At 37.2% G+C, this 20,971-nt stretch overlaps 1 protein-coding gene across 14 annotated transcripts in view; it reads left to right on the plus strand.

Moving 5' to 3' along the window:
• The first annotated feature begins 16,308 nt into the window (after positions 1-16,308).
• The window catches only part of LOC126628584 (methionine aminopeptidase 1A-like), a 93,509-nt gene continuing 88,846 nt past the window's right edge, over positions 16,309-20,971 (plus strand). For 8 of the 14 annotated variants that reach the window (XR_007625493.1, XR_007625492.1, XR_007625489.1 and 5 more), the window contains exons 1-15: positions 16,310-16,507; positions 16,959-17,009; positions 17,249-17,413; positions 17,625-17,700; positions 17,820-17,867; positions 18,020-18,064; positions 18,355-18,454; positions 18,680-18,731; positions 18,826-18,867; positions 19,281-19,342; positions 19,426-19,524; positions 19,996-20,069; positions 20,153-20,222; positions 20,309-20,374; positions 20,468-20,556. Coding sequence is in view for 1 of the 14 variants with exons in the window: in XM_050298326.1 (XP_050154283.1) it covers positions 16,410-16,507; positions 16,959-17,009; positions 17,249-17,413; positions 17,625-17,700; positions 17,820-17,867; positions 18,020-18,064; positions 18,355-18,454; positions 18,680-18,731; positions 18,826-18,867; positions 19,281-19,342; positions 19,426-19,524; positions 19,996-20,069; positions 20,153-20,222; positions 20,309-20,374; positions 20,468-20,556 (1,137 nt within the window). In the remaining 13 variants the exon portion in view is untranslated. Of the gene's footprint in view, positions 16,508-16,958; positions 17,010-17,248; positions 17,414-17,624; positions 17,701-17,819; positions 17,868-18,019; positions 18,065-18,354; positions 18,455-18,679; positions 18,732-18,825; positions 18,868-19,280; positions 19,343-19,425; positions 19,525-19,995; positions 20,070-20,152; positions 20,223-20,308; positions 20,375-20,467; positions 20,557-20,971 lie in introns of all 14 variants that reach the window. The other 6 variants (XR_007625494.1, XR_007625484.1, XR_007625485.1 and 3 more) reach the window with 6 other exon arrangements.

Consider the following 20,971-nt stretch of genomic DNA (forward strand, 5'->3'; position numbering starts at 1 on the left):
GCACTTTGATGTACAATAGATGCCTTCAATAATTCAAAGGTCTTTTAATAATTATTGTACATATTGTTGCACATTGTAATGTATTATAAATGCCTTCAATAATTCAAAGGGTCTTCAATAATTATTGTACATATTGTTGCACACTGTGATGTATAATAGATGCCTTCAATAATTTTTGACAACGTTCTAGACAAAAAACTTGTCACAAGAAAACAGTTCAATTTATTACTAGAAAATACCAACATAGCACACTTAAAATTATTAGAAAAAATACCAACATAGCACACTTAAATTCAACATAAGAAAGCAACCACACTAACACATTAACACACTTAAGATTATCCATCATCAACGTTCTCCTTCTCGGCGCCACATATGTTCAACCAAATCCTTTCGGAATGTGTCATGACCTTGAGGAGCTTGAATTCTATTTAAACGTCTCATATACTCACTCAGTGTGACCCTATCCTATCAGGTCTCATAGATATTCTACACCTTTTGCCATAGCTCTCTCATATTTTGGATGGTCGTCATCCACATCTTCATCACAGTCTTCTTCAATTTTTACGTACTCATCTTCCACAATCATATTGTGCAAAATTATGCAAGTCATCATGATTGAATAGAGGTCTTCCACATTCCACAATTATGCAACCCCTCTACAATGGCCCATCGAGCTGGTAGGATCCCAAACGCTATCTCCACATCTTTCATGTAAGACTCTTGTTTCTGCAAAAATGGTTTCTTATTCGCACTATCGGATGAGAATAACTTTTCACAAAGGTAGACTAACTAAGATAAATACCATCAGTTAAGCAATAACCTAGCTCATACCTATTACCATTTACCTTGTACCTCAATTCTGGTGCCCATCCATTGACAACATCATCGAACAGAGGAGAATACCAAAGAACGTTTATATCGTTGTTTAATCTAGGAATGCTGAAGAATGCATGCCAAATCCAGGTGTTGTAAGAAGCCACAACCTCAAGCATGATGGTTAGCTTGTTGTGACGACCCTTGAATTGGCCAGCCCAAGTAGTAGGACAATTCTTCCACTCCTAATGCATACAATCGAGACTTCTTATCATGTCAGGGAAGCCCCTTTTGTTTGCCTTGCGTATAAGCCTCTTTGAGTCCTCATGATTTGGCTTTCAAAGGTATATGACTCCATATATGACTTTAATTGCCTTACTGAAGCGCTTGAGGTTCTCAATAGCAGTACTCTCTGCAAGTCGACAATATTTGTCAGTTGAGTGTTCTGAGCACCCATTAGCTGGCATCCAAAATGCAGATGTGAGCTTTTGATAAGGTGATATACTTTGTCAACCTACGACATTATCTTCCTTGCAAAGTAGTGGTCATGATGGACAACTGCGTTCAAGATGTTTTCAAAAAGCTCTTTTCTCATCTGATATCGACTCAGAAAATCATAAGGAGGATATCTCGAAGGTTCGATGAAATAGTCTTTCATCATTCGATTATGACACTCTTCTCTATCATGCTGCACAAATGAACACCTTGTAATAGAACCACGATAGCTAGATTCAGCATGGTGCTCATATTGCATAAACGAGTTTGCAAATTCGGCTTCTTCATTGTTAGTTTTTGCATCCCCAGTTGCAAGGCTTGCTTGCTGTCATACCATCTGCATTGCCAAGCACGCCTTCTTCGATCACCCATTGATGAGACATTGATGATTTTGAGGAAACAAAAACACTATGAAAGTTGGATGATTAGGGAATATGTTGTGTGATAGTTAGATATTTAACCTATGCTTATATAGAGGATGATTGAAGGTTTGTGTTTCATTTGTGTAGGTTTGTGTTTCATGTGTTTTGTATGTATTTGGTATGTGTTTTGTGTTTTTCATGTGTTATACATCTCTATCATGTGTTTTGTGTTTATACATATATATCATGTGTTTCATATTCTTCCATAGTGTTTCATAAGTTTCATGTGTTGATTTAGTGAATTTTAGATATTTATCAGAATTTCAATATTTTTAGGTTAAAATGTTCATAAAATTAATTTAGGATAGTCTACATAATTTTTTTTTAAAAGTTAATTTTAAAAAAAAATTAGCCTAAATTCATTCTTTTATAATCTGGAGCTAAAATTTTAGGTCAGAAAGGTTGGAGCAAAAAATTGTTTTTGGGTTAAAACCTAAATTTTCAAAACAATTTTGGTTTTAACCCAAGGGTTGGAGATTATCTCATAAAAAGTAAATAATAGTTTAAATTTGACATTTTGGATATACAATAAAATTTATCAAAAGATCAACATGCCGCATAATCCTTCACATTTAACCCACTCCCCACCCTTTTAGTGTACCTATTATCGTTTTTTTTTTAAAGAAAAAAAAAGTGCACATCCATCTTTCTCCTTTTTATTTGGGTTCGACTCAAAATCCTTTATGACTCAATCAAGAAATCAAATAGTTTGGAAAAAAAAAATTGAGAAGTCAAATAGGGAAAAAGAAGATGCAATAAATTGGATTATGGGATTTAATGCCTTTTTCAGTTTTGGAAAATTGTTGAATATATTTTCTAAAATTTTGATTTGTGAGTAGAAATGTATTACCAAGTATACCTTTATGTTATTACCATATTTTCCAGTCCCCTAAATTTTGGTGTTGTTTTTTGTGCTCATGATGGGCTGGCAGGAGAATATTACGTTATTTAGAAGATCGTCAAGTATTAGGTTATTTAGTTTAATCACTATGAAAATTGTTTTCATTTACAAAAAAATAAAGACAGCGTGTTTAGTTCGTGTTTGGCAATATAGCTTCTAAAGCTTAAGTTTTTATTGTTAACAAATGTATTAATGTTATTGTCATACTATTTTGTAAATATGTGATGATCAGATAAAATTCACGTAAATATAATTATCATCTGAGAGTCAAGATAATATTACGCTATTAAATTTCTCGTTTCGTTGATTTGTTGCTTGTTTCAATCCATATACCAATGGGAGTTTAAAGCTATTAAATTTCTCTATGTATCATAGACCATGATATCACACTACAGTATCCACTCAATTCGTGAAGAAGATGATGTGCCTTGCCATATATTTTGGGTTTTATCTTTCCTTTATTTTTATTTCTATGTGTAACTAAACTATTTTTGTGACAACCCGTCCCTAATTTTCCTATGTAATTTCTCCCCAAGTATGTATATTGACGATTATGCCCTTATTGGCAAGAGACGTGGACTTATTCTTATCGCTTTCCTTTTTATTTCTCGCTATCGTATTTAAATTGTACATGCTAGTACGAGTAGACGTAGATTTTAAAGTGTAAAAACATCTACTTTGGATAGATTTCGATTTCCTTTACTGTAGGAAATCTAAAAACCTATCATTGGATTCCTTTTAAACTCATCCTATGCACTTCCCCCTTCATCATTCAATGTCACCTATCCCATCCCTTCTTTATTTTTTTGTTCCCTCAATCAGAAAAGCATCTCTCTCTCTCTTCTCTCTCTCCCACGCCACATTTCTTCTTCTTCTTCCTCTATGCAACAACCACAAAACACACCAAAACTCACAAACGTGACAAACCAACTACACCATTGTGATCATCTCAGTCCCACGATCACAACCATGTCCTTGAAATCTGATTTAGACGAGTTTTGACTCACCAACTCGGAAGGTCGACTCAGCGAGTTCGACATATCAATTTTCAGGTCATGCATGGCTTAGGTAAGCCTTGAAAAACCCTTAGAACCTTCATTTCACTTTTATGGGTTGTTATTGATCATTTGTTTGTGTTTTGAACGTGTGGTTTTACCTAGAAACTTGAGAAGAAAGAGAACCTTCCATTTTTCACTCAAGAACTGTGGCCATGTGGTCACTTTCAAACCATTTTTCTGGTCAACCTCGACCACAACTGGACTTCTTCTAGGTGCAAACTTGTTCTCTACATTCCTAACTTCAAAATGGCTTTTAAATCACTAAGTTTGGTTAAGTAACGAGTTAGAAATCAACTCTGGAAGTTAGGAAGAAAATTTCAGTTTCTGGAAAATTTGTAACCGTGGTTGTTTAGCCACTTTCAGGCCAAATTTTCGATTAACTCAGACCATATTAGAACTTTCTATAAATTGAGATCGGTAGATCACATTCCTAGCTTTAATTTGGCTTTTGTAGAAGTGAATTTGGTTGAGAATTGAGCTCATTAGGGGCTTTGGAAGTTGGCCCAAAAATCTACAAAACTGCAGATTTTCGCGAAGAAGGCGAGTACAGTGTACTCGTGGGGGCACGTGGACAGACCTTTAGGCGGCATGTGGGGACACCTCTGGCCTTTGGCAGACGTGTGGTTGACACGTGTGTGTTCGTGTCATCGAGTAGATCAATTTCATATATTTATACCCTAGGTTTGAGCAAACTATGGGGGTTTTATTTAGGTTTCCGTTATGTACTTTAATTAATGTTATTTAGTTATTTCACATTAGAGGAAACTTATTCCGAGGATTTTTTAGGCCAAGCTAGGCTCGGGGGCTACGACCCAGCGATGTACTTGTGAGTGGGCAGTTGTTTTATACCTATATATATTTATAGTTTCCATAAATGCGTATTTACTTCACTTTTACGCCTATATTGCCTAGTATCATTATTGAGATATAAATTGTGATAAATGCTGCTATATGGTTGTGATATTACTGTCATGACATTCATACAAACTTGTGTACATACTCATCTTGCTGCACCCGGTGTTAGTACTCGCCCCAGGGCCAGGGCCAGTCCTTCACGTGTATGTTCACATCCGCACCGTTCGCTCACCTTGGATCCAAGTTTAGGTGCCAGTCTTGTCGGGTAGATTACATTAGGCAATCCGACTTGTATGTGATGTGCTTTTGCACCAGTCTTCACGTGATCGTAGTACTAGAGCATATTGATTACACCAAGTCATGTTCGTGTCAGAAACCATCTGTTCGAACTTGTGTGTCAGCTTAGATGGATGAGCACTTAGTTATATTGATTATCACATGATTATTATTGTAGCACATGATACATCATTTACTTGGCATATTTCTGGTTATATGGCTGATATATTGGATTTCATACTTACGTAGTATGTTTTGAGGAAACTATACTTGTTTTACGGCGAGGGGTTAGTATATTCAAAGATAAAGGTTTTCTTATAAGCATTGTTTTGCTGACCCACTCAACTTTGTTTTTTGCTCCTCTAGGACCTAGATAGCTGTACTCTCTGTGGCACTCAAGGAATCACGGCAGTTCTAACATTTCCTTCTATTTAGACGTACGAACTTATCACTACTATGTAATAAGTGTACTTTGGTTACGTTGACTACTCTTTCGTAGTCTCGCTGTCTATTACACTCTAAATACTTGTAGTGGGTTCAACCCACGAATTGCGCACTATTTCACTGTTTAGTTCTAATTAGTTTTAATTTTATTCACTTTTTGCATCACTTACCCTTATAGTTACGTCACCTCATGGTGATGGCCAGCATGCTTCGACCTTTCCAGGTCGGGGGTGTGTCAGCTTAGTATCAGAGCATAGGTTTAGACAGTCATGCACTTCCTAGTGTGTTTTAAAGCTTGTTTTCTTATGTCAGAACCATGCCACCTCGTAGAGAGCCACGTTATCCAGCGGAGAATAACTTTCCGGACTTTGGGTAATTTGGTGAGGCTATCGCCGCTGCTATTCAGTCTTCACTCTGTCCTACCCCGAGGAATACTCTGAATATTGTATCCCGCCTGAAGATTAATGATTTCTATGGTAATGAGAGACCGGAGAAGTTAGAGATATGGTTCGATCATGTGGAGAAGACTTTTCGAGTTATGCATAGGCAGGGTAATCTTTCCTTAGAGAGATGGGTTGAGACCGCGACCTGGTTTTTTCGATTGGGAGCAGAATCTTGAGAAGAAATCCTTAACTGATGCAGATGTTGCAGATTGGGATGTTTTTAAATAGTTATTTAAGACCAGATTTATTCCTCCTGAGTATGTGGATAGTAAGAAGAATGAGTTCATAGACTTGAGGCAGGGCGATATGTCAGCCACTGAGTATTATCGAAGGTTTATTGACTTATCCCGTTATTGCCCCGAGACTGCTACTAATCCTCGGGAGATGCTTCGTTTGTTTAAGAGGGGAACTTGCAAGAAATTGCACACTATAGCAACCACTACTCCATGTGCTACTTACCAGGAGTTCTTCGAGGTCTTGCTTTAGATTGAAGATTCAGATAATGATCCTGATGATAAGAATGAGGGTGTTGGCGGGAATGTCCAGAGGTACAATAACAGGAGGCAATCATCACTTGGCCCAAAAAGGGCTCAGAATTTTAAAAAGAATGGAAATAGCTCTGGATCCTCGAGCGGGGGTTCTAACTCCGGTACACCTTAAAGAGGAGGCAGGTTCACTGGTGGTTCTCATTTTCAAAACCAAGGAAACTCTAGCAGTTTAGGTGTTCAGTTTTGTCGCAGGTGTAACACCCGTCACTATGGTAAGTGTAAGAGAGGAAGCAGATGATGTTTCACTTGCGGACAAACAGGGCATATGGATTATAATTGTCCTCAGAATCAGAAGAATCAGCCTGCCCTACCACCGGCAATCCCCCTACAGCAGCTTCCTGCACCTGGTAACCGTCAGCAGTTAGGCCACGGTGGAGCCTTCCACTACCAAAGAGCGTAGTTCCGAATCAGGGAGGACCATACCAGTATACACTTGAGGTTCCCTACTACTAGGGAGGCTATCAGCAAACTCAGGGAGGTTATCCACAGTTTCAGGAAGATGATACGTCGTATCAAGGCGGTAGAGCACATATGTATACTGGAGGGCAGTATCAGAACCTAGACGTAGCGTCTAGCAGTGGAGGTTCAGGCACATAGGCAATTCCACCCCAGCAGGGCCGAGGTAATCAGGGTCGAGGTAATCAGGGTCGAGCAAACAAGGGTCGTGGAGGCAGACAGCAAGTTCAGGGAAGAGTTAACAACATCACCCTTCAGGATGCTCAGCTGATCCGGACTTGATCATGGGTACGTTGAATGTTCTAGGCCATTTTGCTAAAGTTTTAATTGATTCTGGTGCTACACATTCAATTATTTCCCATAAGTTTGCTCAAACGACTCAACCACATCTTACTTCACTCGACTACGAGTTGGAGTTCTCGATGCCTAGGGGTGAAATCTGTTATGTTAGTTGGGAATATCAAGGATGTCCCATCCTTGTCGAAGATGTAGTCATGCCGGCTAATCTTATTCATTTGGATATTGTTGATTTTGACGTTATCTTAGGTATGGATTGGTTACACTGCAATCATGCCAGGTTGGACTGTTATGAGAAAGTTATTACTTTTCACCTACTAGGCATGCCTACTGTCACGTTTATCGGTGAGTGTGGTGGTCTAAAGCACGGAGTTATCACTACCATGAGGGCGAGACGACTATTAAGTAAAGGTTGTCAAGGTTACTTAGCTCATGTTGTGCTAGCGAATGAGACTACTTCATCTGTGGAAGACGTCGGAGTAGTTAGACACTTTCCTGATGTTTTTCCCGAGGAATTACCTAGCTTACCCTCAGATCGTGAAGTGGAGTTCACCATCGATCTACTTCCAGGTACTAATCCTAATTCTCTCACACCTTACCGTATGGCTCTTGCAGAGTTGAGGGAACTTAAAACCTAGTTGCAAGAGTTAGTTGATAAGGGTTTCATTCAGCCAAGCACTTCCCCGTGGGGAGCTTCAGTTCTGTTTGTAAGGAAAAAAGATGGAACCTTGAGGTTATGTATCGATTACAGGCAGTTGAATCGGGCAACGATTAAAAACCATTATCCGTTACCTCGTATTGATGACCTCTTTGATCAACTCAAAGGTGCTTGTGTATTCTTGAAGATTGATCTGAGGTCTGGTTACTACCAATTGAAGATCAGAAGCGACGACGTTCCGAAGACAGTTTTCAAAACTCGATATGGTTATTATGAGTTCCTAGTGATGCCATTTGGATTGATTAATGCACCAGCATCTTTCATGAACCTGATGAATCGAGTATTCCATCCATATCTCGACAGGCTCGTCATTGTTTTCATATATGACATTTTGGTGTATTCGAAGAATGAAACTGATCATGCCGGGCATCTGAGTTTGGTTGTTAAGACGCTAAGGGCAAATCGGTTGTATGTTAAGTTCAGTAAATGTCAGTTTTGGTTGGATCAAGTGTCATTTTTAGGGCACTTAGTATCAGCTCAGGGTGTGCTTGTTGATCCTCAGAAAATAGCAGTTGTGGAAAATTGGGAACAACCTCGGACAGTTACGGAAGTTCGAAGCTTTCTTGGTCTTGTTGGTTATTATCGACGCTTCGTGAAATATTTTTCAACCATAGCACTACCTCTGACAAAATTAACTAGAAAAGACGTTCATTTTGTGTGGTGTAGTGAGTGTGAGCAAAGTTTCCAACAGTTGAAGTATCTTCTCACTCATGCACCTGTCTTAGCACTTCCCGATGATGGTGGCAACTTCGAGATCTACAGTGATGCGTCTCTGAATGGTCTTGGTTGTGTGTTAATGCAGCATGATAAGTGATTGCTTATGCATCGCGACAGTTAAAGCCCCATAAGAAGAACTATCCTACTCACAACATAGAATTGGTAGCGATCATCTTTGCTTTGAAAATTTGGAGGCACTATCATTATGGGGAAAAATGTAAGATATTCACTGATCATAAGAGCCTTAAGTACATCTTCAATCAGCCGAACCTCAATCTCCAGCAGCGGAGGTGGGTAGAGTTACTCAGTGATTATGACTGCACCATTGAGTATCACCCAGGTCGTGCCAATTCAGTAGCTGATGGTCTTAGTAGGAAGTCTCATGGCCAACTTAATGCTCTTTATGCTAGTCGCATTCCTCTTTTGATTGACTTAAGATCCACTGGTATAGCATTGAAATAGGGTCATCAGGGGGCCCTAATTGCCAGTTTTTAGGTTAAACCGGTTCTGTTGGATCATGTTCTTAAAGCCCAGAGGAACGATACAGAATCTTAGGAATTGATATAGGCAATGTTAGACGGGAAAAAGAAAGACCTCTGGATTAGAGATCCTGACGGTATCCTTATGCAAGGCGAACACATGTTTGTACCGAATGTTGAGGAATTAAAGAAAGACATATTGGATGAAGCGCATATTTCTGCTTATGCGATGCATCCATGGAGCACCAAGATGTATCATACCATCCGACATTTCTATTATTGGCCAGGTATGAAAAGAGAGATTGCAAAGTATGTTAGTCGTTGTGCAATTTGCCAGAAGGTTAAGGCAGAAAGGAAAAAGTCGTTTGGATTGTTACAACCATTCCCCGATACCTCAGTGGAAATGGGAAGACATTATGATGGATTTCGTGTACAAGTTACCTCGTACTCGAAATGGTTATGATGGTATCTAGGTAGTAGTTGATCGACTTACCAAGTCAGCGTACTTCATACCTGTTCGTGAGAATTACCTGTTGAATCAGTTGGCTGAACGGTTCGTCTCTGAAGTGGTTAGGTAACACGGAGTCCCAGTTAGTATCATTTCTGACCGGGATCCCAGATTCACTTCAAAGTTCTGGGTAGCTTTTCAGGAAGCTTTGGGATCGAGATTACTCTACAACACTGCCTATCATCCCTAAACAGATAGGCAGTCAGAGAGAACTATCCAGACCTTGGAAGATATGTTGAGATCGTCAGTTCTACAGTTTGGAGACGCTTGGCACAAGCGCTTACCGTTGATAGAGTTTACGTACAACAAGAGCTTCCATTCTAGTACTGGTATAGCACTATTTGAAGCGTTGTATGAGAAACCATGTCGTACTCCACTTTGTTGGTCCGAGGTCGGCAAACGAGTTTTAGTGGACCCTGAGATCGTGGAGGAGACGACACAGAACATTTAGGTGATAAAGGCTAACCTGAAAGTGGCCCAGGATCGATAGAAGAGTATCGCTGACAGACATTCTACCGACAGAGTTTATAAGGTTGGTGATTGGGTATTCTTGAAGTTATCGCCGTGGAAAGGTGTTGTGCAATTCGGAAAGAAAGGGAAACTCAACCCTATGTACATCAGACCGTACCAGATCGTTGAACGAGTCAGTGAAGTTGCTTATCGACTTGCCTTGCCACCAGAGTTGGTGAGAGTGCACAATGTGTTCCATGTATCGATGCTACGGAGGTACGTTTCTGATCCGTCACACGTAATCCCTCCTCAGCCACTGGAGATCAATCCAAATTTGACCTATGATGAGGTTCCAATGACTATCCTTGATTGGAAGGATAAGGTTCTTAGGAATAAGACCGTGCAGATGGTGAAGGTTTTGTGGAGGAACCACTCAGTGGAGGAAGCCACTTGGGAGACAGATGAGCGTATGCGAGATATGTATCCACGTCTATTTTATGGCTTTGATAGTAGTTAGTATTGAAATTTAGGGGACACAATTTTTATAAGGGGGTAGATTGTGACGACCCGTCCTTAATTTTCCTATGTAATTTCTCCCTGAGTATGTGTATTAACGATTATGCCCTTATTGGCAAGAGAAGTGGACTTATTCTTATCGCTTTCCTTTTTATTTCTCGCTATCGCATTTAAATTGTACACGCTAGTACGAGTAGACGTAGATTTTAAAGTGTAAAAACATCTACTTCGGATAGATTTCGATTTCCTTTTACTGTAGGAAATCTAAAAACCTATCCTTTGATTCCTTTTAAACCCATCCCGTGTACTTCCCCCTTCATCATTCAATGTCACCTATCCCATCCCTTCTTTATTTTTTTGTTCCCTCAATCAGAAAAGCATCTATCTTTCTCTTCTCCCTCTCCCACGCCACATTTCTTCTTCTTCTTCCTATCTGCAACAACCACAAAACACACCAAAACTCATAAACGTGACAAACCAACTACACCATTGTGATCATCTTAGTCCCACGATCACAACCATGTCCTTGAAATTTGATGTAGACGAGTTTTGACTCACCAACTCGGAAGGTCGACTCGGCGAGTTCGACATATCGATTTTCAGGCCATGCATGGCTTAGGTAAGCCTTGAAAAACACTTAGAACCTTCATTTCACTTCTATGGGTTCTTATTGATCCTTTGTTTGTGTTTTGAACGTGTGGTTTTACCTAGAAACTTGAGAAGAAAGAGAACCTGCCATTTTTCACTCAAGAACCGTGGCCATTTGGTCACTTTCAAACCATTTTTTTGGTTAACCTCGACCACAACTGGACTTCTTCTAGGTACAAACTTGTTCTCTACATTCCTAACTTCAAAATGGCTTTTAAATCACTAAGTTTGGTTAAGTAACGAGTTAGAAATCAACTTTGGAAGTTAGGAAGAAAATTTTCAATTTTTGGAAAATTTGTAACCGTGGTCGTTTGGCCACTTTCAGGCCAAATTTTTTATTAACTCAGATCATATTAGAACTTTCTGTAAATTAGGATCGGTAGATCACATTCCTAGCTTTAATTTGGCTTTTGTAGAAGTGAATTTGGTTGAGAATCGAGCTCATTAAGGGCTCTGGAAGTTGGCCCAAAAATCGGCAAAACTGCAGATTTTCGCGAAGAAGGCGAGTACAGTGTACTCGCGGGGGCGCGTGGATAGACCTTTAGGTGGTGCGTGGGGGCGCCTCCGGCCTCCAACCGGCGTGTGGTTGACACGTGTAGGTGCTAGTCTTGTCGGGTAGATTGCATTAGGCGATCCGACTTGTATGTGATGTGCTTTTGCACCAGTCTTCACGTGATCGTAGTACTAGAGCATATTGATTACACCCAGTCCTGTTCGGTCATAAACCATCTGTTTGAACTTGTGTGTCAGCTTAGATGGATGAGCACTTAGTTATATTGATTATCACATGATTATTATTGTAGCACATGATACATCATTTACTTGGCATATTTCTGGTTATGGCTGATATATTAGATTTCATACTTACGTAGTATGTTTTGAGGAAACTATACTCGTTTTACGGCGATGGGTTAGTATAGTCAAAGATAAAGGTTTTCTTATAAGCATTGTTTTTTCTGACCCACTCAACTTTGTTTTTCACCCCTTCAGGACCTGGATAACTGTACTCTCTGTGGCACTCGAGGAATCACGGCAGTTCTGACATTTCCTTCTGTTTATACGTACGAACTTATCACTACTATGTAATAAGTGTACTTTGGTTGCCTTGACTACTCTTTCATAGTCTCACTGTCTATTACGCTTTGAATAATTGTAGTGGGTTCAACCCACGAATTGCGCACTCTTTCACTGTTTAGTTCTAATTAGTTTTAATTTTATTCACTTTTTGCATCACTTACCCTTATGGTTACGTCACCTCACGGTGACGGCCAGCATGCTTCGACCTTTCCAGGTCGGGGTGTGTCAATTTTTCTAAGACTTATGATGATGTCATGACATGATTATTTCCAAAGTACTATGTTAATTATTATCTAATTATATGTCATGTCAAATTCTTAATCTTTGTGCACATTTTATTCTAGATTTGGATTTCTAATGACTGATCACCATTACGAACATTGCATCCAAATACTTAAATAAATCTAGAAGAGAAAAATTATCCACTAGGTTTATGGGAACTACTATTAAGAAGAGTAGACAACTAGGAGAGAAACGCTATCCACTAAACCTACTTGGTTGACATAATTCTTCTATGCTTGATGGATTGTTATATGTTAATTCCTTACCAAAATGTGTTTGGACTTATCGTTCCTACACTGCCCAAGGTAACTATATTGTGTTATTAGTGGGAAAGGAAGCTTAATGAGATGAATGAAATAGGGTAATATGATGCACACCTTATGGCATAAGATTTTTCTCATACACCATAGATTGGTTGCAGCATTATGAATGCGGTTAATGTTTCTCCATGGAGATATTGATATTACATGTAAGTTCCTAAAACATTACATGGACTGGTTCAAATAGTTCTAGACCACAGAATAGTCACCCAAGGGGTTAGCCTACGTTTTATAGTCCGTAGGCTACGTAGCATGTCGGTAGCTGATAGTCATATATGAAACGAAGATTGTTAACTAGTCACAACAGAAGTGTGTAGTTGTATGAATATTTGTGGGCAATTATTCGAGGGGTGTATTGTGAGTAGCCGTCTAAAACCCATAAGTTGTGTAGCATGTCGGCAGTTGATAGAGTTTCGTATAGACATGAAAGTTGTAACGTGTTGCAGTAGAAGTGCACAATTGTATGGACCTTCGTAGGCAGCTAGTTCAAAAGTGTATTGCACTTAAAAGTTTACAGAACACGTATGTTCAATAGCATACTGGCAATTGATATGGTTTTATGATGATACAAAAGATTACTTAAGTAGTCATGAAACTTACAACATTGTTTATGAAACTTATTACATTGTTTTTGAAACTTAGTACACTGTTTATGAAACTTAATGGTACTACACTATGTATATATGTATATTATTTCTTTTGTCTTAAGTAGGTACGAGTGAAATCTACATATATCACTTATATATATATATTATTTATTATATACATGAAAATACACCTTACGAGATTATAGTATCAGACGTGTGTTTATGTTATCTTGCTTTAAAAATGGGTGTCATCGTTGTTACAATTAGCTAATTCATACGTAATATAATATGTATATGTATGTTCATGTACTTTTTCTTATTTAGTTATGTTTAGTGGGTGGGGGTGGTGGGGGATGGGGGATTATATATATATATATATATATATATATATATATATATATATATATTGTTCTTATCCTTAAATAAAATTATTAGATGATTTTTGGTTAAAATGCAAAGTTTTGAAACATTTTTGATAAATTTTCCTTAATTGTATTATGTTTTCCTTGCTTCGGGTATGTAGGGGATGTGCTTTCAGGGTTATTGTTTCTTTCAATTACTCTAAATGAAGAAAGTTAGGCTAAAAGGGTCTTAGTCCTTTACACCTACTCTAAATTGGGCCTTAATTCTTTAGATCTACTCTAACTCTTGAAATAAAACTCAAATTTTAGTTTCTAAACCTATCCTAACTTGCTCCAACACTTGGGCCACATATGAGTTTTAACCCAAAACTCATTGTTAGGGCAAATTTAGGCCAGAGCTTTCCCTGGGTTAGTGGCTACTTCACCATATATGCGTATTTTTTTGTTTTATATTTATAAATTTATTGAATTCAACAGGTACGATCTTATAATTAAATACAATGGTAAAAAAAAAATTCAACTATCCAAATTTAAATCAAATGGCTAAAATAATAATAAAAAAATTATTTTATGTGCTTCATATTCTTTCATAGTCTTCCACGAGTTTCATAATGTCGGTTTAATAATTTTTCAATATTTATCGAAATCTAAATATTTTTAGGTTAAAATGCTTATAAATTAAATTATAATAGTCTACATATTTTTTTTAAAAGTTACTTTAAGAAAACGAATTATCCTAAATTTATTCTTTAATAATGTCGGGCAAAAAATTTATCCTAAAAGGGTTGGAGCAGAAAAACTGCTTATTGTTGTGACTTATTTTATCTGATAGAGACATAAAGGGCTGGCGGCACAGAGGGAGATGTGTGTTGTAGGGTTGTGTAGAGGATGTGTTATTCCCCTATGTAGTACTTTTATTTATAGTAATAAGGGAGGGAATAATCCTTCTCCTCCAAGGAATATAAGTCCTAATAGGGAAGAATAATTAGAATCAAATATAATCTAGGATTTACACAATCACACTTAAATACAAAGTTTATAATGCTTATGGCTTAAAACATAAATTTTCTGAATTAAAATTTTTAAATTTGAACCGAAGGATTGGAGATAGTTTTGACTCAAAAAAATATCAACACACAAAATATATCACCTGACTACGTTATTTTTCCAAAAAAATAAAAGGGAAATTTTATTTGAACCCTAAAAACTTATTTTCCACACCCAACTTAAATATTTTTGCCATTAAACTCTCCACTTTACCCATAAATTAATGTGAGACAAGAAAAATATATTGAAAGGAGATGAACCCATATCAACCCCACCAACGCCCGTTGCTTTCCGATGTCTTATTCACTGAGGCGGGTGAATCTTTTGTGTCAGTGTCTTCCCTTTTCAGGCTCTTTTTCTGTTCTCTCTGTTTCCATACTATATTCTCCTCCTCCTCCTCTTTATTGCTGACTTCCTTCAACCACAAATGCCGAAAGTAAATTGGGGCCTACACAGTTTTCGAGTGTTACAGAGTCGGTAACGTGGAGAATCACAACCAAGGGTACCTTTGTGTTGTCTGGAAGGCGTTAGATGTCAAAGCTTGTGGAATGTAAATGGGCTGCCATGGAAGGCAAAAGTTGCCTTGAAAAATCACTAGAAAATCTCTGGTGGGGTTTGAGGGAAAGGGATCCTCTCCATATCACTTCATTCTAATTCACCAAGTTCAGAGATCCGGGTCATTGAAATTAAATCTAACGGATATCTTTTAAACTGGATCTCTGTTTAAAGTGGACTCTTGTTTGTAACCGTTGGATCATATTTTAATGGACTGGATCCTCAAACTTGATGGATTAGGAGAAAGGGATTCAGAGAGGATCCCTTTCTGGGTTTGAGGTGGAAATGACAATGGGTGTAAAAAGACATTTTGATTTTGTTTTTGTTTTTCAGTTTTATACAAGGGTGAATTAGGAATTTGAATAAAATATTTTTAGAATTGATTGTAAAAAGAGGTTGAATGAGTTTTAATAAAATTTCCCAAAATAAAACTCATCGTACATTTCAAAATTTTTATATTTAGGCCTGGTTTGGTACTGAGGCGATTCTGAAAAAAGTGGGTATAAAAAAAGCTGGGAGTTTTTTTGTGTTTGGTAAACATTCAGCTTCAGTTTTTTTTCACAGTTTTGGGTGAAACAAAGCCAAAAACACAAAGCTGCAAAACCCAACTTTGAAAAATCGGTTTTTTTTTTTCATATATTGTTAACATAAAAGTTTACCAAACACTATAATATTGTTTTTTTTTCAAAAGAACTTTTATAAAAAAATTTACCAAACACTCTGCTGCTTATTCTCACAGCACAGCAGAAACAATTTTTTTTCAAAGCATTGCAATACCAACCAGGCCTTAACGAACAATACAACCATAAAGTGTATACAATGCGTTTTTCCAAGTATAAATAACGGCCAAAATAAAAACATCAGTTTTTTTTCAAAGCACTGCAATACCGAACCAGGCCTTAACCAACAATACAACTATAAAGTGTATACAATGCGTTTTTCCGAGTATAAATAACGGCCAAAATAAAAACATTAATTTATTAAAAAACTATAAATACGGAAATCTCCAACATTTTCCCTCTCAACTGAAACCCCAACCTGACAGTCTTTGTCTCTCTTTGACCAGTCTGATACTGAATAACCGAGCAATTGACCTCTCCGGCAATCGCATCTTACGGCTCTCGAGGGGCGAATGCTGCAACAATCGAATGCGATTATGGCAGGTGGTTCAGATGTCGCCGAACCAGCTAGCTTGTCCTGTGCCAGTTGCGGGAAGCCTGCCCATCTTCAGTGTGTCAAATTTTCACTTCCAACTTTTCAATTTCAGCTACTTCTTCCTCTATTCTATTAATTTCTGTAAAAAAGTGAAATTTTTGTACTTTTTTTTTTGTGGTGGATCAAAGACTGGTAACAAATTTTGTTATTTTAGTGAAGCTATAGCGTTAGAGGGTTAGATAGTTTAGTTGTAGGCGGATGGGAATCGGTGGGGATCGAAGTCGCACAGGGGCATAGGCATAATTGCTTTCCACCACTGCAGCAACAAATTTTGTTTGGAAAAAGTGAATATGTTTTAAAATATTTGGAAAGTTTGAGGGAGTAGAGAGTTTCCATTTCAATTGAAAAATATTTTATCTTTGCGCTTCTAATTGTGTAAAATGCTTTGATTATTAAATTAAAAAATGGTACTTTATTGTGGGTGATTTGTTACATTCTTGAGTGGTACTTGATTTTTTGTATGCAGGTGTCCCAAATGTGTGCAATTAAAGCTCCCTCGCGAAGCTGCTGCTTTCTGGTTTGTAACAACTTCCTTCTTTATATAAATGGCAGTCCAATTTCGATACAATTTTAGTGGAAAAATTTGGTGCTATGCAGTGATTGTCAGTGAGTCGAGCATTTCGAGTGTTTAACTTCATTAAGGAGTTTTGAGACATGGACACTTCGATTTTACAAATTAGATTGAACTTGTTAATAGAAGCTTGAAAATGATTTATTCAGTGTTCATAACTGATGAAAATGTGCTTCTCTTAACAGCACTCAGGATTGTTTTAAGGCTTCTTGGAACTCTCACAAATCCGTGCATCTAAAAGCCAAGTCGTCTGAAGCTGGGTCGGGTACTCCAGAGGAAGAAGGCTGGCTATATTGCTTGAGGAAAGGACAAGCTCGAACAGCAAAGCTTCCGTATTTTGATTGGACTGGGTATGTTTTTTATGATTTTCTTTGCATTTTCATTCATATTAATTGTTGTAGATTCATAGGCTTTATGGTTCTGATGCTTGCATTATTTCTTTTAGGATTAGAAAATTTTGTATCATGTTAATTGCTGATAACATTGGATGAAACAAATTTTGTATCATGTTAATTACTGATAACATTTGTTGAAGCCGTTGTTCATTCCTCTCTTGTGCAGGGCACTGAGGCCGTATCCTATATCTAGTAAGCGTATAGTACCTGCTCATATTGATCTGCCTGATTGGGCATCCGATGTAAGTTGTTGGAATCATTTCGAATGTATTTTAAATGGCCAATTTGAGTAGATACTATGCTACATTTTGTTGTCATTTCTGTCATTTTAATGTTGGCCTTGTATAACAAAATATTGCAGGGGATTCCAAAAGCTGAGCCCAATAGTGATCTGCAGCGCGTTGTTGAGGTAAGCGTTTTCTTGAAACCCTCTTGAGTCATACATAAGGAGTAGATCTATGTGTTATTGAGTTAGACTTTCTACTTTTTATATTGTACTTTTCCTTTATACTCAATTCATTTTCTTATTTCAAAATGATGAATGATATATTCATTTTGAAGATCAAGACGGCGGATCAAATTGAGAGAATGCGAGAAACTTGTCGAGTAAGATTCAATTGCTTCTTTCTTTCTATTCCCCTTAATTTTGTGCTAATGAAGCAGTGTGAGCCTTCTTGATGCCGTATTATTTCACTTTTATTATCTGTTGTACTTTCAGCACTGCAAAAAAATTAACATGTGCTATTTATCTGAATGTGAGACAATGTTATTATACCGTTTTGAATATGTTCAAGAAGAATTTTCTGTGTTCAGTTTATATTTTAATTAATCTTGCTACGACATGTAACTTTTAATTTACTAATATTATGATGTTCTTGTCATAATCGTTTTGTTAGATTGCAAGGGAGGTTTTAGATGCCGCTGCTCGTGTAATACGGCCTGGTATCACAACAGATGAAATTGATCAGGTGGTCCATGAGGCTACTATTGCTGCTGGTATAGAATGAGTTTCCATTTTATTTAGAATTTCAATTACTATGTTTCATTGTCTATTATTGTAACTGTCTATGCCTTTACCTTTCAAGTGTATGGCCAAACCTCATTGATCTGTCATATGCTTTGGAATGGCAATGTGGTTATAATCATTACTGTCTGCATTTTTATATTGTTCAGAATAAAAAATTGTGGGTGTAATGATGTTTCACTTTTAACTCAACGCAGGTGGATATCCATCTCCTCTCAACTACCATTTTTTCCCCAAGTCTTGCTGCACGTAGGTACTTTTTGCGTAAATATTTTTGTGAAGTTTCTTGAGATTGTGTGGTACTGACCTTGCAATTGCATCTTGTTATCTCTCTTCATTGCAGGTCAGTCAATGAAGTAATTTGCCATGGTATTCCTGATGCCAGGTATGCGTTTGAGATTTTTTTTTTATTTGAGATTTTGTTTTTATTTTTGTTTGGAGGATAGTATTGAAAAGGAATATGGACATACTCTTACTGTTGCCTATATATGTATTTATTGAAAACATTTGTTGGTGTATGTTGTAATTTTGTTTCTTGCCAGTTCAGTTTTCGGTCCTGAAATGCTATTGTTATGGAACAACACTTTAGTAACTTTAATGGACTGGCATGAGTTTGTATTGCGTTGGGGTGCATTACCTGAGAAAACGCTTTGCTTTTTGCCTGCATCTTTTTCTTTGTTTTTTCTTTGTGTTTAAATTTGTCCAGAACTTGAAATTTGTGTCTACTTTAGAATAGTAAAATCCCTTGGTTTCTAGCATTATGACCTTTTTATGTTTAATGTGAAACTTTTGCTCCAGGAAATTAGAGGATGGTGATATAATCAATGTTGATGTGACTGTGTATTATAAAGGCGTCCATGGTAATTTGTATTCTAGACATTAACATGTAGTTCAATTTTGAAAACACGTGTTCTATTCTTGAACTGCCGAACTCATATTGCAGGTGATTTAAATGAAACATACTTTGTGGGAAATGTTGATGAAGAGTCTCACCGGCTAGTCCAATCTACTTATGAGAGCATGGAGAAAGCAATATCCATCGGTATGTGTACAGTATGATATAGCAATTTTAAGATAAATATCTCTCCCTGATATCCCTTTTTAACGCATCCATCACTAATTATTGCTTTAACAATCATGCAACTCAATTATATCACTGAAAGTCATCACACCTTTTATCAGCTACCTAGTATTCATTTATATGGTATATTATCGTTTTATCTGATGTTGCTTTTTATTACTTTTGGTACCATGGAAGTTGTAACTTATAAGTAATCATTGTTAAAATGTATTTGTGGTTGTGTTTGCTTAATTGTATCAGTAAATTCTGTGAAGATTTTTTAGTTATAAGTGCAATCTTGTCACCTGACCTGATGGCAACTGTAATGTTGAAAAGTCAACCTATTTAACCCCTATTTGAGAGTGCACTCTAGTAATTTCAATCGTTGTTAACAAAAAGCATAAAAGGAAAAGTAGATTTCTAATTTATTTATTTATTTTTGTACAAGTGCAGTAAAACCTGGAATGCGATTCCGTGAAGTTGGTGAAGTCATTAATCGCCATGTAACTATGTCGGGATTCTCTGTGGTAATTTGTAGCTTGAGTTTTGAGTTGTGATGCATTTTCAATTTTAACAAATCATGCCTATTAATTTTGTATTGCACCAACAGGTGAAATCAATTTGTGGTCATGGTATTGGGGAGCTTTTTCATTGTGCACCAAATATTCCCCATTACACAAGTATGTTCAACAAAGAAACTTCTTTATATCTAAATTACACTTTTAATAGCTTGCACCTTTTACATACATTACCTTTACCCAAACAGGAAACAAAGCAGTTGGTGTAATGAAAGCTGGACAGACTTTTACAATTGAACCCATGATAAATGCAGGTATATTTCAAAGCTTGTTTTATGAGCACGTGGGGGGTGATATGTTCTTTAATTGTTTGCTACATCTTAATAAAATAAATAAAACATGAACAGGGGTTTGGCGTGATCGGATGTGGCCTGATGGATGGACAGCTGTTACAGCAGATGGCCAGCGCAGTGCACAGTTTGAGCACACACTTCTGGTAACTATGCAGTTTATGTTCTATGTGTAGCATGCTTTCAACTTCTGCAACGGTGACTGCATTATAGTTATTGGAAGTGCTTATGCGGTTTTAATACTCAAATTCCATGGAATGATCTGTACATGTTCTTTTAACATTTCTTCCATATGTTTCTTATAATATCATTAGTGAGGTTTGTTCTAGGGTATAAATCAGTCAGCTCATTTGTGTAAAAGAAAATAAATAAGTCTTCTACTCAATATAGTAACGATGGATAATACTCGATTATTGATGGTATGAGGATAGTAAAGGTGATAGAGATCTTTGCAGCGGGAGATTTACAGGATTTAGATATCAAATTATCCCAACATTGAATTGCAATGCTATGCATCTATTAACAAATACACTAAGTAATAGTTGGCGTTGCATGGATATT

This window comes from Malus sylvestris, chromosome 7 (assembly GCF_916048215.2).
Source record: "Malus sylvestris chromosome 7, drMalSylv7.2, whole genome shotgun sequence".
Classification (NCBI taxonomy): Eukaryota; Viridiplantae; Streptophyta; class Magnoliopsida; order Rosales; family Rosaceae; genus Malus; species Malus sylvestris.